This window comes from Sceloporus occidentalis, unplaced genomic scaffold (assembly GCF_023333645.1).
Source record: "Sceloporus occidentalis isolate IW3139 unplaced genomic scaffold, rSceOcc1.0.p SCAF_12, whole genome shotgun sequence".
NCBI lineage: Eukaryota > Metazoa > Chordata > Lepidosauria > Squamata > Phrynosomatidae > Sceloporus > Sceloporus occidentalis.
The window spans coordinates 6021741-6041913 of NW_028316992.1; the positions used below are offsets into that span (position 1 = coordinate 6021741).

General features: G+C 43.0%; 1 protein-coding gene across 1 annotated transcript; it reads left to right on the forward strand.

The window, feature by feature from the left end:
* Positions 1-293: 293 nt before the first annotated feature.
* Positions 294-3735, forward strand: RHOB (ras homolog family member B). Its single transcript, XM_089478060.1, has one exon. It carries the CDS (start codon positions 1069-1071, stop codon positions 1657-1659), a length of 591 nt encoding a protein of 196 aa, XP_089334186.1. The 5' UTR covers positions 294-1068; the 3' UTR covers positions 1660-3735.
* Positions 3736-20173: the final 16438 nt, after the last annotated feature.

The window sequence follows — 20173 nt, forward strand, 5'->3', positions numbered from 1 at the left end:
GATTAAAGCCCCTCCTCCCTCCCTGCCAGGTCCAGCTCTCCCTGAAGCCCAGGGGGCTCGCCTTCCAGCTGCCAGCCACAGGAGAAACAAGCCCCCTTCCTTCTTGCTGCTGCTGCTGCTGCTGCTGCTGGGCGTCGTCTTCGGGGCCCTGCCTCTGCAGCACCTCCCTCCAATCCCTGCCTGCCTCCCGAAAGGATGAGCTCACCTCCTCCCCTCCCATTGGCCAGCTATATTAAGAAAGTCGCCGGCCCCTTTAAATACCAGCCTCCCGGCGCTGCGGGGCCAAAAGCCTTTGCCTTGCCACGGAAGAGGAGCAGCAGAGGAAGACAAAGCCGCCCCTCCTCCTGCCTCCCAGCGCCAGCACCAGGTGCCTCTCCCTCTGCAGCAGCAGCAGCAAAGGAAAGAAGGGAGGGAAGGGACAGGAGAAGGAGCAAAGGGAGATCGGGGGGAAGAAGGAGGGAAGGGAGAAGAAGAGGGGAGGAGGAGGAAGGAAAGAAGGGAGGAAAGGGGAAAGAGCAAGGGAAGGAGAAAAGAAGAAGGAAAAGAGCAAGGAGAGAGAAAAGAGCAAGGAAAGGAAGAGCGAGGGGAAAGGAAGAGGGGAAGGTGGAGTAAAGAAAGAAGGGCGGAAAGGGGAAAGGAGGAGGGAAGAAAGAAGGGAGGAGCAAGGAAAAGAGGAACAAGGAAAGGAGGGAGGAAAGAGTTGAGCAAGAAAAGAAGGGAGGAAAGGCTAAAGAAGAAGGAAAGGAAGCATAAGGAAAGAAGGGAGGAAAGAGAAAGGAGGAAGGAGAGACTAGAGCAGGGAAAGAAGGGAGGAAAGAGAAAGGAGGATCAGTGAAAGGAGGGAGGCAAAAGAGAAGGGCCAGGCAAGGCAGCCTCTGGTCCCTGGTGGTCTCCAGCCTCCAAGGCTCTCCCTGCCTCCCGGCCACGGTGCCCTGGCCCCAAAGGCGAAGGGGAAGGGCAGAGGCAGAAGGCGGCACCAGTGGGGCCTGGTCATCGGTGGGCGCCGCCTCACCTTCCCCGCTGTCGGCTGCAGGGCCTAGCGCCTTCGTCCCCGGGGCCCTGGCGGCGATGGCGGCCATCCGTAAGAAGCTGGTGGTGGTGGGCGACGGGGCATGCGGGAAGACATGCCTGCTGATCGTGTTCAGCAAGGACGAGTTCCCAGAGGTGTACGTGCCGACGGTCTTCGAGAACTACGTGGCCGACATCGAGGTGGACAGCAAGCAGGTGGAGCTGGCCCTGTGGGACACAGCCGGCCAGGAGGACTACGACCGGCTCCGGCCCTTGTCCTACCCGGACACGGACGTCATCCTCATGTGCTTCTCGGTGGACAGCCCGGACTCCCTGGAGAACATCCCGGAGAAGTGGGTGCCCGAGGTGAAGCACTTCTGCCCCAACGTGCCCATCATCCTGGTGGCCAACAAGAAGGACCTCCGCAATGACGAGCACGTCCGCAACGAGCTGGCCCGCATGAAGCAGGAGCCCGTCCGCACCGAGGATGGCCGTGCCATGGCCCTCCGCATCCAGGCCTACGACTACCTCGAGTGTTCAGCCAAGACTAAGGACGGCGTCCGTGAGGTCTTCGAGACCGCTACCCGCGCCGCCCTCCAGAAGCGCCACGGTGCCCAGGGCGGCTGCCTCAGCTGCTGCAAGGTCCTCTGAGGGACCCCAGGATGGAGGAGAAGAGGGCTGGGGGGCTCTGCTGGGGAAGACTGATCCACACTCCTGTCCAGGGACCTTGGTGCCTTCTCTTGCCTTCTCTTGGCCCAAGATGGCATCTCCCACCCATGGACCCCATCTCCTTTGGATGTTTCCTCCTGCCTTCCCTGCAAGGGAGGACTTGGCTTGCTCAGATCTTCTGGCATCCTACCCTCAGCTCAAGGGAAAAGAGCACTCCCCTCTCACCACCTCCAACCCATCAGCGAGATAACTTAGGAGACTGGCATGTTGGTTGCGACTGGCATGATAACCATGATGATCCTCAAGTGAGAACTCATGAGACTCGCGTGGTGATGGTGAGGCTCAAAAGGAGGTCTTAGTAGACTGGCATGATGTTGGTGAGGCTCAAAGGATAACTTATGAGACTGTCATGGTGGCCATGATGATCCTCAAGTGAGAACTTATGAGACTGGCATGATGGTCATGATGCTCAAAGGAGAACTTATGAGACTGGCAGGATGGCAGCGATGCTGAAAAGGAGAACTTAGGAGACTGGCATGGTGGGGATGCTGAAAAGGAGAACCTAGACTGGCATGATGGTGAGGATGCTCAAAAAGAGAACTTATGAGACTGGCGGAATGGTGGTGATGCTCTCTGCCTTTTCCACTTCCAGAGCCTTAACCCCCACCTCCATCTCTAGGAAGAGAGACACTTGGATTTGCTTCCCTGGGGTGGGTCTTCTCATATAGAGCTTCTCCTGACAGGTCTTGGTCTTTGCTTCCCTTTTTCATGGGGAGGGAAGGGATCCTTTTCCCTCTCTGGCTGGGAAGGACTGGTTGCCTGGACTTGCAGTGGTTTCCAAACTTTGGTCCTCCAGATATTTTGGGCTCCTGCTCCCAGGATTCCTGAGCGTTGGCCAAGCTGGCTGGGGGTTGAAGTCTAAAACCCCCAGCGGAGCAAAGTTTGAGAATCACTGGAGGATTTCCAAGGGAGGCCGGGGTGGGGATGGGGAGAAATGGAGATACTCCAGGGAAAGGGGCTCTCTGGCTGTGTGTGTGTGTACATATAAAAATATTCTTTTGAGCTGGGATATTGAACAGCGTGGCTTATTTAACACTGGACTGGGCCCCAAAGTCTCTTGGGAGGACTTCAGAGTCAGATTCTGAAGCAAGGGAATGTGTAACAAGGTGGCCCTGATTTATTCCTGGGGTGGATCTTCTAATAAGGAGATTCTCATGAATTCCTGGGGTGGGCTAGAGGAGAGTGGGAGAACGGGGGTGGACAGGGAAAATGGGTTGATGGTTTTCTTGATTTCCAGTGCCTGTTCTGGTTTGATTCCCCCCTTCCCACAAATACTTCAGTTTTATTTATTTAAATAAATGATCTACCTTTGCCAACAAACAAAGTACTGAGAAGCTACTTTGCACAGTTAGGGTGTTCTATTTGGACACTTTATAGGCACTTGTAGCCTGCAATTCTGACATTGTAGCATTTCAAAAACCCTTGAATTGGGACCTGTGTTGGGCGCAATCCAGCTAAGCACTTTCCCGTGGAACCCGTTTTCAATGACATAATCCCATTGGCTTCCAGATCGGAGCCTGTGAAATGTGTATTCACTAGTTGATCATCGGCGGGACTTTAAGATGCTTAAACTTGGGCTGGGTTGTGCTTTTTTCTTTCTGTAGGATCGACTGCAGAAGCAAAACCACTATAATTGTCTCTTTTGTTCTGTGATCAAGTGGAAAACACTGTCTTTATTTGTGATGTTGTTTTTTATAAGTGCTAAGTTGCCGTCTCTGGGAACAGTTGTACACTTTATTTTCAGAGGTTAACTTTTCTGGGCCTGTGTGAGAATAATGTGCTTCTCTGTTTCAGAGAAACTTGATTTAATATCCTTTGCTCTCCCCCATTTTTTTTTTAAACCAGTGGTACTAAGATCTTTATTTAAAAACAAAACCACAACACTAAACTGACCTGCCAAGAAGAGAAGATGTGAAGTTTACATGAAATTATATAAGCTGTGTATGCAGCATGATTTTTTTTTTGTAAAGTATTAAAATATTCTGTGATTACAACTCCTGAGATGCTTGTTTTGTGCTGGTGTTTCGCATTTCTTTGTGATGAAAAAAGCTCTGCTGGTTCTAAAAAAGAGGGGGAAATTGTAAGCATTCAGGCTTTCAAGTGGTTTGTGGTTGAAGGCATCCATAATTCAGTTGATACTCTGCTGTAACAAAGCTGATTTATTTCCCTGATGGAGATCTCCTCTAATAGGACTCCATTATAGAGAAATCTTGTTGACTTATTGGATTTAAGTAGCCTAAATGGATGCAGGCTTGCAAGACTGTGGGTGGCGGAAAGCTTATGGGCATTTTGAATGTGGGTGGGATTTTTATTTTGAGATGGAGTAGGAGAATTCTCCTTCAAAAATAAAAAAGCTTTGAGACTTGATTTTTAGTTCAGCAACAAAACAACCACAACAACAATGGAAAGGGCTTTTTTCCCCAAAGGCCTTTGTCCTGCTGGGATGAGGTCAGTGCTTCTTAGCCTGCTTCTTCTGGGTCCTAATGCCGCTTAGTTTTATGTTTATTAAATCGCAAACTAAGCCACTTTAAGAACGGCACACCTCCGTGGGATAAGGGTTGCGTATGTGTATGTTCCTGTCTCTCTACCAACACCATCCTCCTCCCACACAAGAAAAATCTCTTTGGAAACTGGCAAAGATCTGAATCTGTGCACAAAAAATTCTTAGTGTCTTTCTTGCATGCATTCTTGGAGACTTGGACTTCATGTGTGAAAGCAAACTTCTTAAATCTTCTCAAGGATCTCAGCTTTCTCAGTTTTGGCCTACATTGACCTTTAAAACAAAACCCATTACTTGGGGGGAAATCCAAGGAATGTTGGTGCTGAATGCTAACTTATTGATTTATCTTGGTTTCTCTCTTATTACATGTAATTTATGTTGGAAAAAGATGATACAACATGCAACAGCAAATCCATTCTCCAAGGTACGTAAAAAAATACCCCCAAAACAAGAAGTTGAACTCAAATGTGGTTCCACTGATCCACTCTTTTATAAGCTAATGTCCTCCAGGTATTTGATTAAGTTTCTATACACAATTATTGGCTATGCTGACAAGATGCTGGAAATTGTAGTCTATCGTGTCTGGAGATCTCTGGATTGGGAAGGGCTTAAATGGATATTGTCCAAATAAGGTACCTATCAATTGTTCTTTTAGGGGCAGCACTGTGTTGTGATATCAATAGTGTGTTAAAATGACTTAACTGAGGTTATTGTACTTTGGACATTTTGAGATGACATGACTCTTTAGAGAAGATGATAATGCTTGGTAAAATGGAAAGCAGTACATTACAAGTCGAGAGATTCAATCAAGGAAGCCATGGCTGCCTGGAGTTTGCAAGACCTGAGCAGGATGTTAACAGAGTGTCCTGGAGGTCTCTCATCCATAGGTTTGCCATATGTAAGTCAAAGTCAACTTTATGATAATGACAGGTGTTCGATTTTTAGGAAGAAGAGAGCTGAAGGGAAATTGAAAACCAGTCCAGTGTTTATACAGATTGGGGAAGGGAATTAATTTGTTGAGCTGAATTAACTGAATTGATTCATTCATTGCACTGAATGAATTGACTCATTAGTTCTAGTTTAGAGAAGCTCTTTCTTCTAAAAGCAAGTGAGTTTGTCACTTGGGAAGCAAAAGTGATGGTGGATGTACTTAAAAGCAGGGAGAGAGAAGAGAAATCACTGTAGAAATGATGAACAAATAATATTTGGTACTGTGATGTAAGTTCAAATGCATCTAATTCAACAGACTAAACAATTACATATGCTTGTAACTTCTGCTACTAAGCTATAGCACCATGCCAGTGTTTCATTGACTGGGAGCCGATGAATATATGTGGATCAGGAAACCAAAAACAAAATAAAATAGTGGGAATGGTGTTACGCCACTTGTATCCTCATAAGAGCTGTTCTCTTCTGTTCACTTTAACCTGTCCCATAAGCCAGTAAAGTTGATGTTTTTGACTTGCACTGATTTAAACTAATGAATTAATGAAATTGAAATCAAATGAACTCCAAGTGCTCTAATTAAACTGCTTCTGTTCTGTGAGTTTGTCAATACACTTCCTGACATCTACCAGTCCAGTGCATGCTGTAAAATCAATAACTATGACTGGTGTCACTTTGGCAATGCAACCTCAAGATTTTCCTAGGAACTATTGCAGACATCCTTTGGCCAGAAGTAGGAAACCTGTGACGTTTGGCCTGATTTTAGATGCTCTCTGCAAGGGGTCAGTTCAGGCTACTTTAAGAATAAAATCCTCCCCAGTACTCCACTAGCTAGGGTTGGGGTGAAGGAGGGCAGAAGCAAAAGGATATGCCTGCTGATTTTTGGCTCTGGCCACAGCCCTTTCTATCAGAAGCCTAAGGCCCCTAACATTATTATCAAGAGGATGTGGCCTGTCAAAGCAGAAAGGTTGCCTGTGTCTGTCTCTTCAAAACAATTGGTTACTATTGATTTACAACAGTGATTTTCTCACTTCTGAATCTGCTTCCCAGAGATGTCATCACTTTAGTTCAGTAAAGCCGTAACTTTCTGTTCTGTTAGGGCAAGGGAGATGTAGGCTGCAGAAATATTGCAATATGATAACACTTTTAACTGCCATGGCTCAGTGCTGTGAAATTCAGGAATTTGTAGTTTTGTTGTGGAAGATTTGTTTTCTGATAGGGAACGAAATATCACACAAAACTACAAATCCCAGAATTCCATAGCATTGAGCCATGGCGCTTAAAGCAGTGTCAGACTGCATTACTTCTGCAGCGCAGATGCAGCCAACATCTGTATGCAGAATAATTGTGCATCTAACTGTACTTCTGTATTAATGCATTAGCCATCTGAATTCCAGCTACATGCATCTTGCCAAGTCACAGACCTTTACAAGTGCTTATAAAAAGTAATTCATATTATAACTTATTTCAGAGCCTCTTTGAAAAAAAAATGGTAACTGTTGTTTAGTGTGTTACTCATTGTTACTGCTTTTTATTTTATTCAAGAAACACTTTGGCTTCTTAAAACCTGAACAGCTCTGCTCAGATTCCTCTAAAATGTTCTTAGCTCTGCTCTAAGGCCTGCACTAAGAAAGGCAGAGGGAGGCCCAGGCATCCAGAAGAAAAGCCTGTTAAGGAACAAACAGACCCATCTTTCCAGAGAGACATTATTGGGAATTGTTGTTATTGTTTGTTTATATAGTGCCAACCATTTGCATGGTGCTTTACAGTTACAACAACCAAAAACAGTGGGTCCTGCAAAAGGCGTACAATCTAAAGTATGTGCATACACATACACACAGATGGAAGGAAGAAATAATAAAATAAAATTATACAATATACAGTTATACTTAACATAAAACAGTAATCTCTCAGATACATAACCTCTCCTCATTGAGAGTAGTGGTTTGAGCATTGGACTTTGACTCTACAGACCAAGGTTTGAATCCCAGCTCAGCCATGTAAATCCACTGGGTGAACTTGGGCAAGTCACACTTTCTCAGCCTCAGAGGATGGCAATGGTAAGACAAGACAAGAAAACCCACATTATAGGTTTGTCTTAGGATCCCCATAAGTCAGAAATGATAAGGCACACAACAACAATCTGGTTGAGATGGAAGAAACCATGGATACATTCAGAGTTACAGAGAAGCTGATCACCCTTGACTGATTTGGTATCCATAACACGTTGTCTGCAACTGCTGGGTGTCTCAGTGGAAGACAGAACTCTCTGCTCATTGTATTTGTTTTCTGATTGCATCACACAACCTGGAAGTATCAACATTCAACAGTTACTATTCATTGGGAGCTGTATTGGTGCAATTCTCCTTTGAGGCTGACTTGAGCACAAGGGGGTCTTTCACTAAAGTAGGAACACTTTTGAGCAACAGATATTTGCCTTCATGGAGCTCCTTTTGCATAACGCAGACATCTTGAACATGGTAACATGTGGTATGTTTTTTTTACATGTCAGTTTCCCTACCTGATGGCTTCAGGAGATTTTGAACTACAGCTCCAATGTGCCTGAGACTGAGGATAACTGACCTACCTACGTACTGTATGTTGTTTGATGTCTCACAATGTCTTCCAGCCATGAGGAAAACTTTGAAGCAAAAGTAGAATATGCACTGCTGCCTTAGACCATAGACAAGGAACCTGTTTACTCTTCCAGTTATCTCTCTGTTCTAATCTTATCAGTCTCAGCCAGATTGGTCAATGGTCACAAATAGTGGAACCTACAATTAAGCAAGATCTGGAGGACCTGTGAGGGTGGTCCACCTGCCCCACCACTGCCAATAAATGTGAGGACTTCCTCCTTTTCCACAGCATAAAATGTGGGGAACTTCCAGATACCCTTGTGGTTCCTGTGCAAGATTGGGTTCTTGTAACTTCTGAATACCTACTGTATTCCTATCACTTTTGAATACCTACTGAATACCTACCATTTCTGACTAACTACTGTTATCACAGATGCCGTGTGTCTGAATTCAAACATCCCAATAACACTTTTGTAGTATTCTCAGAGTTATAAGCCATAATACAAAAATACTTTATTAAGCAGAAGTTCAACATAAAGCTAAAAATTACTTATTTAACACAAATAAATCCTGACTAACTGTAACTAAGACCCAGTACAGATGGGCAGGAAGGGGTGGTGAGACACTGCCCTTTTCTGCCCCGGATCGGTGCTGTGGCAAACACATGCAGCAGCACCAATCCGGCCTCCGCAGAGCACAAATAGGAGCCAGTTGTTCCGGCTCATTTTTATGCCTCTGAAGAAGTGCCATAGCCACTGCCAGGCGGCTTGATCACACCCCATTGGTGCAGCCCCATTTTGGCACTGCGCCAAAGGGACATCAATGTGTGCGCCATCTGAATGGGTGCACACAAGTATGGCGTCTGGGCAGTGTGGGGAGGGGTGTGAGCGTGGGGACACTCAGCCCTCACCCCTCCCACAGACCGCCGCTTTTCGCCTGTCTGTATAGGACCTAACTATAACTAATTTTCCTCATTGACACTCATCTCTCTCACTCTGACTGTCATACACAGCAGTCCTTTTGTAATCATAGAATCATAGCGTTGGAAGAGACCACAAGGGTCATCCAGTCCAAACCCCTGCCATGTAGGGCCCATCAAATGTTCAGTCGGTCATCCCCATCATACTCTTGTCTCTCCCAACAGATCCTTGTGTGGGCATGTGCTTTCAATATGACTGTTGACTTATGCTGACCCCTTGCATATTATATGGTTTTGTTAGGCAAGGAATACTCAAGAGGTGGTTTTTGCCAATTCCTTCCTCTGAAATATAGTCTGCAGCTCCTGGTATTCCTTGGTGGCAGTTTCCCAACCAAGGACTAACCAGGGATGACTCCAAGATCAGATGGGATTAGGCCACCCCAACAGAACCTAGTGTCAGTGTATGTTTGTATGTGTCTGTATGTGTGTCACTGAGCTAAGTGAAGAATCAAACCCTGGTCTCCCAGAGTCACAGTGCAACATTCAAAACACTATGCCACCCTTACCTTATTACATATACTGTACTATATATGACATCCTTAACCATATTTTACCTTAATTTCTCTAATAAACACAGCAGCCTCCCCTACCAAAAAAACTTCCACAACACCATAGTCCTGTCTCCATCAGTTGATGCAGTGAATTCATTCTAGGTTTTAAAAGAACTGTTTAAGATTCTCTAATTATTATGAGAATAGACAATAGAGTCCAGTACCTGGGACAGCTCCTTTAAAGTCTAGAATAGATTCATCTTCCCACTTACATGGGGACCACCACCTGCCACTGATCTGGAGGGTCTTGTACAGGTTTGCATTCTGGTGGGGGATGGTGTTACTGTGTGTTTCCCCCAGGCCATGTTTTTGCTATTAAAGAACAATCAGTAGTTTTATTTCTGTAGCTGCTCCACAATTTCAGGCCAAGATTGAAGAAGTGCTTGTTCTGTACCAGACTAAATTTGTGATCAGTTTCATTGATCTGGAAAGGACAAAAGTATACATTTATGTACTGAACTATTTTTCCCATCAACCTTGAATCACATCTCCAGGGTGATTTAGAATGTGATTAACAGAACAATCAAAAAGCAGTTTGAGCTAAAGCCACAGACTCTTAAAAGCAGCGCCAAACACACTTTATCATTAAACCTAGAAACCTAGAAAGCTAAGAGAAAAGAGAGTCATGTATGAACTGCTTTGAGGAGGCAGCTTTTGCAAGCCAAGGTACTACCCCTGAAAAAGCCCTGTGTGGGCGGGGCTGGTTGCATGTTAAGTAGAACACGTGTCTTGGGCACATGGAAGCCTCACATGTGCAACAAACTTACACTTCCAGTGCAGTGATAAAAGAAACTTTAATAGGAACTTCCCAAACAGAACTCTTCAACAATAATAACTCAAAATCCAATTCCCAACCCTTTGCTTGTTGTCAGGGAAAGACTTTTCAGGGCTGGGATATCTCCTGGGAAAGGGCCCCTTGTTCTCCTTGTTGAGTTCGCCGGCTGCCCGAATGTTTCTCCAGGGGCTCCACCTCCGCCTTCTCTCGCTCTCTAGGAATAGGGCCCGCTTCCCACTTGTCTCCTTTTGGGTCCCACCACTGACCCTATAAGGCTCTCCCTCCTGGCTGTCTCCACCCTTCGGCGTCTGGGTAAGTAAAGTCCCCTTCCTCCTGGGGATTCCTTAAGCGTACCTCCTCGTGAGACCCTCGCCCTCAGCCACCGGACCTCCTTTGGAGAGAGGCTGGGGCACCGTTCCTCTGTGGGCTTCTCATCACTGTCTCTGTCCCTTTTGCGGCCACCACTCCCCGGCCTCCTCTTCCGCGCCGACCCTCTCTCTCCGCGCAACTCTGCCCCTCTCCTCTTATCCCCTCTGGGACCGCCCCTTGCTCCTCCTGTTGCTCCACCTCTTTCCCCAACTCCACCTGTGTCTCCACCTGGTCCCCATTAGCCCTTCTAGCTCTCTCTCCAACCACATCTACCTCACTACACCCTGTCTTTGGCCAAAAATATTTCAGATATCGGGAAGACACCTTCAAAAAGGTCTTCACTGAAGGCATTTTTCTACTAGTAGGGTATGTACAGAGTCTTCACCTGCCCTAGTCCTAAACCAAGGGTGAGAATCATATGGTCTTCCAGATGTTGTTGGATTGGACCTTTCACCATTCCTCAGCAACATGCAGTATACAAATGTCTGAAAGGCCAGATCAGGGATAGGCAACCTGTGGCCCGCGGGCCGGATGCGGCCCGGCGAGGCCTTGGGACCGGCCCCAGCCCGGTCCTGCCGCCGATTGCCACCGGGGCCTTTGGGGGGCAACTGTCTATAGAAGCCTCAGAAACATGCATTTATATTAACATTTTTTAAAAAATCAGCAATTTTTTTTTGCGTGTCCTCCATTTTTTTAAAAAAAGTGTCTTCCATTTGAAAATTTTGTCCTACATTTGTCCTGGTTTATTTATATATTTAGTTTCTTTTAAAAAAATTATTTAATTATTTATTTTTTGGCTTCGGCCCCCCAGTTGTCTGAGGAACAGCAACCCGGCCCCCGGCTCAAAAAGAATGCCTACCCCTGGGCCAGATGGTTAAAAGTAATAATAATTCAAAGCCAGCACTTTGACTTAGGCCCCGAAATGAATGGGAAGCCAGTGTAGTTGGCACAGCATAGGCTTACTATGATCATAATGCCCAGTCCTATTTAGAAATCTAGAAATCAGTTGTATTCTGTGAAAATTGCAATTTCTAAAGGCTCTAATTGTCAGATTCCCCCCGGCCAGTTTGACCAGTGAGACTGAGTGTGATTCTGGGAATTCTAGTACAAGCAAGTAACTTTTCCAAATTGTGCAATGGGCATAGATTATTTGATCCCAGCTTGCTTCTTCCATTGCATGGCTAGTGGTCATAAATTCTGTTTTTCTACATGAAAGTTCCTAGAAGAATGGTCCGGGCATTTGCACCTCCTCTTGTTCCTATGAGCCGTTGAACAATGAGTGGCAGAATTTCAGTTTCCTTTATTTAAAAGAGTTTTTCCCTATCAGACAATGCATTTTATCTTCTAAAAATACCTTTAAAAATAAAATAAAGCTGGATTTTCCACAGAAATGAGAACATTCAAAAGCATTGAAGCAAGTTCTAATTCTTAGTTTGGAGATGCTTTGGAGTTCATACCATTAATTCCTGAAGATATTACAAAAGCCTGGAGCAGCAGTGAGGGAGAAGAGCTGCAGGCCAAAGGAGAGCACTATATGTCATCAGCTCCTGTAGAGATTCCCAGTGGCTTGAGGCAAGTCTTTGCTTTACTTTTAGGTGTGTGCATGCAGACATGCATAAAAATGGTCAGCTGCCTTGAATGACTTGATGGAAAGGCAACATACAATGAAACAACAACAACAACAACAACAACATAAAGGGACTCACTGCCCTGCTTTGGAAAACTGGATGTTGTTTTGTTAGGATTCTTGGAAGGGACATTTGGCCAAAAAAATCACCCATTCTTTTCAATGGGTGGCAGGTTTGGAGGTTTTAGAGTGTTGTAAACAGGGCCTCATGGGCTGTGCTTTCCTCAACCCTAATATAGTTGTTGTTGTGTTGTGTGCCTTCAATGGTTGTGTGTCTCTGACACTAACCACAGGGGTTTCTTGACAAGATTTGTTCAGATGAGGTTTGCCTTTGCCTTCCTCTAAGGCTGACAGAGTGTGACTTGCCAAAGGTCACCCCATGGGTTTCCATGGCCTAGTGGGGATTCAAACCCTGGTTTCTCAGAGTCCTTATGCAGTGCTCAAACCACTATGCCACACTGGCTTTTTGATCTGGAAGCCCACACAATACTTTATTTCTGCCTTAGCAGTTTCCTCACTGAACAGTAGAATATGGTGCATGTTTACTTAGAAATGACCCCCTTCAGCATGTGATGGGACTTACTTCCAAAGAAGTGTGCATACGATTGAAACACAAAAGTGATTCAAGATGTGGTGGATGGAGAAGAGATGGAAGGGGGGGGGGGGAAGGGCCAAGAACAATTAGGTTAGATAACACGATAGCTAATTATGTGAGTCCATATTATGGTTGTGTGATATTTGTAGATGAATAATCGCACATGGTGCAAAAAACAATTGGTAGCAGGATGTTGACCTGCTGTTGATAGAACATTGGAAGTAATGCTGGTAGCGGGACTCTGGCAAAGTCATAGTCAGCTAAGAAACAAACACATATAGGATATCCGGACAGAATCTGGCTTGTATTATTAAAGATTCATACTGCTGCTTTAGCTGTATATTTACTTTCCCAAATTGCATATAAACTCTTCTGTACTCACTGAAAATCACTAAAGTAAAAATAGAAGTTGCTTTCTTCAGTCTTGTTTTATGTCCAATTATGGAACTCTCCAAGAATTCACAATAGCTTTCTGAAGTCACAATAGCTCTTGACCATGGAAATCCACTGAGCGATCTTGGGGTAGATACACTCTCTTTCATTCTTGGAGGAAAGCACAGACAAACTCCTTCTGAACAAATCTAAGCAAGAAAACCCCATGATAGGTTTGTCATAGGGTCATCATAAGTTGGAAATGACTGCAAGGCACACAACAAGAACAAGTATGTGCTGTATACTACTGAGCTGTTACCTGTGACCATAACATAAATCTCTGCATGGGGACCTACACACTGATTGTGCTACACAATCCTTGTACTGAATGGCAATATTGTGGAACTGAATGGCAATATTGTGCACATTCAGTTGCACAATATTTCCATTCAATACAAGGGTTATGTAGCACAATCAGTGTGTAGGTCCCCAATGACATAACATAGTCAGTGTGTAGGTCCCCAATGGCATAACATAGTCAGTGTGTAGGTCCCCAATGGCATAACATAATCAGTGTGTAGGTCCCGAATGACATAACATAATCAGTGTGTAGGTCCCCAATGACATAATATAGTCAGTGTGTAGGTCCCCAATGGCATAACATAATCAGTTCATAGAATCATAGGATCACAGAGTTGGAAGAGACCACAAGGGCCATCCAGTCCAACCCCCTACCATGCAGGAACTCAAAATCAAAGCATCCCCAAGAGTTCCACTTCTTGAGTTAGAATTGAATGTATACATTCTCCATTGGGCAAAAATGTTCAACCACTTCCATCAGGGGAACTACACATATACAAGACACACCCTGGAATCCAGCTTGTAACTCCATAGAAGGTTTAAAGTTACATAGTTCATATTTGCTGGGTAGGCTTTTTTAAAAAATAGATATTGAGTAATCTTAAACTCAGGGGGGATACAAGAATAATCATGCAACCAGCTGTTATGTGTCTATTTCTTTTTACCTTATACAGTTGTAATAATAATAATAATAATAATAATAATAATAATAATAATAGGATTTATTTATATGCTGCCCAATCACTGAGAATCAGGCTTCTGTAATATAATTCAAAATACAGTTTCATCTACCTCTCACATTTACTCGCACACATAATTTGATGGTCAATCTGTTTCTTTCCCCCTTTCATGAGCTTCCTCTTCTCACTCACATTAATACATGACTGACTGCCAGCACTCAGCAGCTGAGGACAATTTTAGCACACAGGATGGAGTCAATCAGATCCCAGCGGTACCCCTTCCACTGCCAAGATAAAGATAAGGAAAAATGCAAGTAGGGAAAAGAGAAAAGGTTACAACAAGACTGTTAATAGTCTTTAAGTAGTTTCTGAATCATGTAGTACATGATTGTCCACCTGAACATTAGGGAGAATTTCCCTGATGATAACAATTCTTCAGCAGTGAAATAGACTGCTTTGGGGGTGATGGACTCTCCTTCTTTGGAGATCTTTAAAGAGAGGTTGTATGGCCAACCTTCAGAAGTGCTTTAATTGTAGAGGACTGGACTATGTGGCCTTTGTAGTCCTTTCCAACTGTATGATTATGTTATTGCTCTTTATCAAACAGAATTCCATAGCCAGTGTGACCAATGCCATGCTTATGGGAAGATTAGTCTGGTAATTTTATCACTGAATGTAGCTTTTCCAAGTGCTGCTCAGTCAAAATCCACAAATGGGTCACAAACAGATGTAGCAGCAGCATATTCAGTGAGAACAATTTATTTATTTATACCATAAAGATTTCTTAAAAGTTAGGAAAGGAGAAAACTATATAAAGCAATGGTGAGAGGAACAGAGTTGAAAATAGGGAGAAGAACATATCAGAAGAGAGAGACACAGTTACTAAATTAATAGTACCCAAGTCTACAATGGCAGAAGATGCTCAAGCCATTACCACTTGAGTTTTAGACTTTCAACAGCTTGTCATACGATCATAGAGTTGGAAGGAACCACAAAGACCATCTAGTTCAGTTCTCTGCCAGTGCAAGAATCCATACCTAAAGCATTCTAAAAGGTGACCATCCAACTTCTGTTTAAAATCCTCCAATGAAAGAGAGTCCACCATTTTCAAGGTAGACCATTCGACTGTCAAACACCTTCCTCTATGAAAAAGTTCTTCCTAATGTTTAGTTAGAATTTAGTTAGAATCTCCTTTGAATACATTGGTTTGCGTTTGCCGTCTGGACCAGCAGAAAAAACTTGCTCCATCTTCCAAATGACAGTCCTTCTGATAATTGAAGATGGCCATCAAATTTATTGAATTTATACTCCACTTTCCCCCCCAAGATGGGATCCAAAATGGTTCTCCCATTCTTTCTCTGTCCTTTAGTGTAAAAAACAAAACAAAAAGAAAAAAACAAAAGCCAAGCAAAGCAAAAACCAGCTCTCTTCACCCTTCCTCACAGGGTTTGGCTTCCAAAATTTATACCATTTTTGTTGTTCTCCTGTGGACTTGTTCTAGTTTGTTGATATCCTTCTCAAACTGTGATGTCCAAAACTGTATACAGTATAGGAGTCTAAGTAACATCTGACCAACACAGAATACAATCAAACTATTCATTTTCTTGATCTGAATGCTATAGCTCTGTTGATACAGTCAAGAATTGCAATGACTCTTTTGCTGCTGCTGCTGCAGCACACAGTTAACCCATACTTAGCTTGTTTTAAAGCTGGGCATCATCAATTCTATATTTATACATTTCATTTTTCCTTCCTGAATGCAGTGCCTTGCATTTATTCATGATGAAATTATTATTTATTTTGTTTAGTTTTGGCCCAGCTCTCAATCTGTTAAAGTCATTTTGAATAACGATCTTTTCTTCTGTGGTATTAACTACCTTTGCAATATGGTGTCATCTGAAGATCTGGAGAGCATACCATCTATGCTTTCATCCAAGTCATTTATAAAAAATATTGAATAACATTGAGCCCAGGAGAGATCTACACTTGCCATTCTTCTCCAAGACAACAACTAACTATCAATCAGGACTCTTTGGGTTTGGTACACTGCCAGCTGCAAATCCATCTAACAATGTAGCCCACATTTTACCAGCATATGTGCAAGAATTTCATAGGCGTCTTTTCAAAAGCTTCACCGAAATCAGCATATGGTACTTTTATAACACTCCCCCCCTGATCTATCGCATTCGTTTTAAAAAAGAGATAAAATTAGTCTGGCATGACTTTTTCTTTTCTCTTCTTTTCTTTTCAAGAAAGTAATGCTGGCTCTCGGTAATCACAGCATCCTTTTCATATTTCAAATACCAACCGTTTAATTATCTGTTCTAGAACCTTTCTGATACCGACAACAAACTGATCAGTTGATAGTTGCCCAAGTCCTCCCCTCTTTTAAAAAATGCAAGGCATTGTTCCTTTAGCATTTCTGCAGCTGCTAAGCAACTAACACAAACAACATTAATATTATTCCAATTAAGTTAAGCTGGCTTGTAAAATAGCTTGTAAAATGGCTTGTGTGGCAGCTTGTGGAACAACTAGTGTAACACCTTGTTCAACAGCTTATGGATCAGCATGTGAAATGGTATATTGTGTGACAAATGCACTGAAATGTATTCTGCTTACATAAGCACAGTAAAAACACTTTGATACTTGTGCCATGAAGATAATGGGATTCTTAAAAGTAATAGAAGCATTATGTTCATGGAATGATACCACTGGATGCAATATGATGTTATTTATTTATTTAATTTCATGTTACATTTCATGTTACATTATAGGTTACAAAATATTGGCCTATATTCACCCTGTGTAGTGTAATCTGAATTTCCTCATTGTCTAGTTTAGTGGTTTCAATCCAATTTTCTTTATATTTAATGTTACTTCCCTAAGCTTAGGATGAAATTTGCTTTTCCTCATTGTTGTCTCCCTTTTCCTCATGGTTGTTTTGACTTGTTCCATTGTGAACTGCTCTGCAATCATCTCAGAATATAAAGCACTATATAAAATTCCCATTCAAAAATGTGAAATTTTCAAGCACATCTCAAATGACAGGTATGTAAATGGCTTCTGAAGATTACTGTTGCATCCATGTTTGAACTGAACTTGGAAGCAATACAAATCCAGAGATTATCCAAAATATCTATCTTTTCCAAAAGCCATACCTATTTGCTTAACAGTTTGGAGAGAGAGAGAGAGAGAGAGAGAGAGAGAGAATGTATTGATATATTATCCGAACCGCTGTATGTTTAGAAGCTTGCCAACAAAGTAAGAATAAGTGGAATACTAATCATAAGCAAACAAAATGAGATCAGCTTTCATTTAAGGGGGGGGGGGGAACCACATAATCTGCTCCAATGTTTGTAGCCTGAGGTCTCCTAAATTGTAGAGATGGATCTTTAGAAGCTTTATTGCCACCATAGTACATGTTGTCTACAATTGTTTTCTTAAGACCTACAGCTGCATGCAGTTTATGTGGTGTAAATTGCTTTATGCTGCCATATTAACTTGGCTAATTATTTTGTGATCCAGACAAAAATGGAGGAAAGAGGTAGACCAACTGTGTCAGATAGTATTAAGGAATATCTGCACAACAACAGGAGGGACAGGTTGCATCACTCCTTATTCCTCAGGTGTCATTGCAACATGCTTTGAACTAGTTTTATCATTCTGATTTATTTGGTTTGTGCCATGCAGCTACCTGGATAAGCATAGGATGATAAATCCCATGTTTTGCAGGATCCTACTAATCATAGTGAATGAAGCCTTGGACCTCTGCCTCCAAATCCTGAGCTTATTATACTATGCTTTACCAGAGAAACCCAATGCCAGGAGATGTCAGTTCAGTCTAATTGTAATCCACCACTGTTATCATAGTTCATCCTGTGGTTTCTGCTCCTTTGCGATGAGAATGCCTATTTTGCCTTGTGACATTAATTCACCAAATATTTTTTTAAATTAATGGAATCTCTTAATCTTCCTAATACAAATGAAAAGAAAGTGAGCTGTGTTCCTTTCTGCTGTGTAAACTTCCCAATATGTTCCAGTACACCATGTCTCACAGACTAATTTTTAATCTTGACACCAAGACAGATGTTTCCCTCTTGTGTTGAATGTATGCTGCATTCTGCTGTTGAGAAGGCAGAGGCCAGATACATAATCCTTGCCTCAGTTGTAAGGTCATTTGGCATGGCTGGGCATATGGGTTTTGCAAAGTAGTTTCTGTATTTCTCTTGGCAGAAGAAATTGTTAAGCCCATAGAAAAGGAAAAGAATGGCCTTGATAACACTGTTTCAGCCCATGGTCCGTCTTTTCTTGCTACTACTGTGGTTGAAGCAGGTGGGATATTAATGTGGCCATATTTGGATTTGTAGTAGCTGGTAAAACTGGTGCCAATACTGTATGCAGACACTCCTATATTGTCAAGGTACTATTATTGGCTTCCAAACTTTGTTAGATTGTGAACTAAAATTTTCTGATGACAAAATTAGACATTTTTTATGATGCCTCTTAAATCTGACCTAGGGTCCTTTCAAGTTATAGCACTATGATTCCATGTTAGCTGCCATGGTTCCATCCAATGGAATCTTGGGATTGATAGTTTAGGGAGAAGTACTTCTCTATCAGAGAGGTCTAAAGCCTCCCTAAACTACAAATCCCAAGTTTCCATATGATGCAGCCACATCAATTAAAGTGAAATCACTGTACTAAAATTGTTTAATGTGAAAGGACCTGTAGTTTAGGGCCTCACCATGTCTTAATCCTACCCTGACTCCCAGTTCCTACTTCATGGATAGATTAATCTTAAATTGGCTGGATCTGATTGTCCCTGTTAAGTTTTGATAAAGAGTATGGTCACACTTACCACAGTGAAATCACAGAACAACACATTGACTTGTCCATATAGGAATCACTTTGAAGTCCAAGTACCTGCTCCAAGGAGGGAGGGGGAAAGTGACACAGCGAGTAACAGGAGCCCAAGGGTTTGGAACTGCAGGACCAGCCTGAAGAGGGGATTCATCATACCTTGGTCCTACAGAGCCAGTGCTGAGAAAAGATTGGAGTAGAGGTGCAGCAGCTTTTGGATTTGGAGAGCCAAACCATTCCCATTCCTGATCTACTCTGAAACAGGCAAACACACATATATTGCATCACTTATATGGAGAACTGTGTAGCATGCATTATCTTCCTCCAGTGAGATCCTGAGCCCATGTGTTGTGATCAAACAAAATATTGTGTTCTTGGGCAGAATGTGGGCATTACTCTTATCCTGTGTTCAGCACACAATGAAGCCAGACAGTGGTGGCTTCATTGTGTGCTGAAGTCCTGCTGCATGAACCCAAAGATGTACCTAAGGGGTTGGCAACTAGTGACTTTTCAGATATTGTTGTTACCCTGCCTTTCCACCAACACTAGGATTCAAAGCAGTTTACAATTCATGATTTTTACATGAATTATAATGTAGTTAAAACTGTATCATAGTATTAACAATTTTAAAACAAGCACTTAAAAAGGGATCAAAAACAATCGGAAAGCCAGGACAAGTTAAAACAATACAGCACTCTATTGAAAACCCTTTCCTTAAAAACCTTCAGTTCGAAAATGCTTTTGGAATAATCCGAGGGAAGGATGTCAAGAAGGGAGCCACTCTAGCCTCCCCAGGGAAAGAGTTCCAGAGCCTAAGGGCACCCACTGAGAAGGCCCTGTCTTGTGTCCCCACCAACTGTACCAGTAAAGGTTCTTCTGACTAAAACAAAGGCCTTTCCTAAGGATCTCATGAGCTTGATCAAGTTCATATATGGAGACGCCACATGTCAGATAGTCTGGACCTAAGCCATTGTTAGATTGTAATTCCCATTATCTCTCATCATTGCTATACTACCTACGATGGATAGGAGTTGCAGTCCCAACAGCACACAGAGGACCACAAGATTCACATCCCTGGTTCATATCATTCTTTTTCTAGCAGTGACTAATTGGATGTCTCTGGAAAATCCAAAAGAAGAATGTGAAGTCAGTTGTTCATTCCCAAGGTTATTCCTCAGAAAAGGTTACTTGGGAAAATGGCACAACTGGTGCACATCATGTGGATCAATTACATCTCGGGACACAAT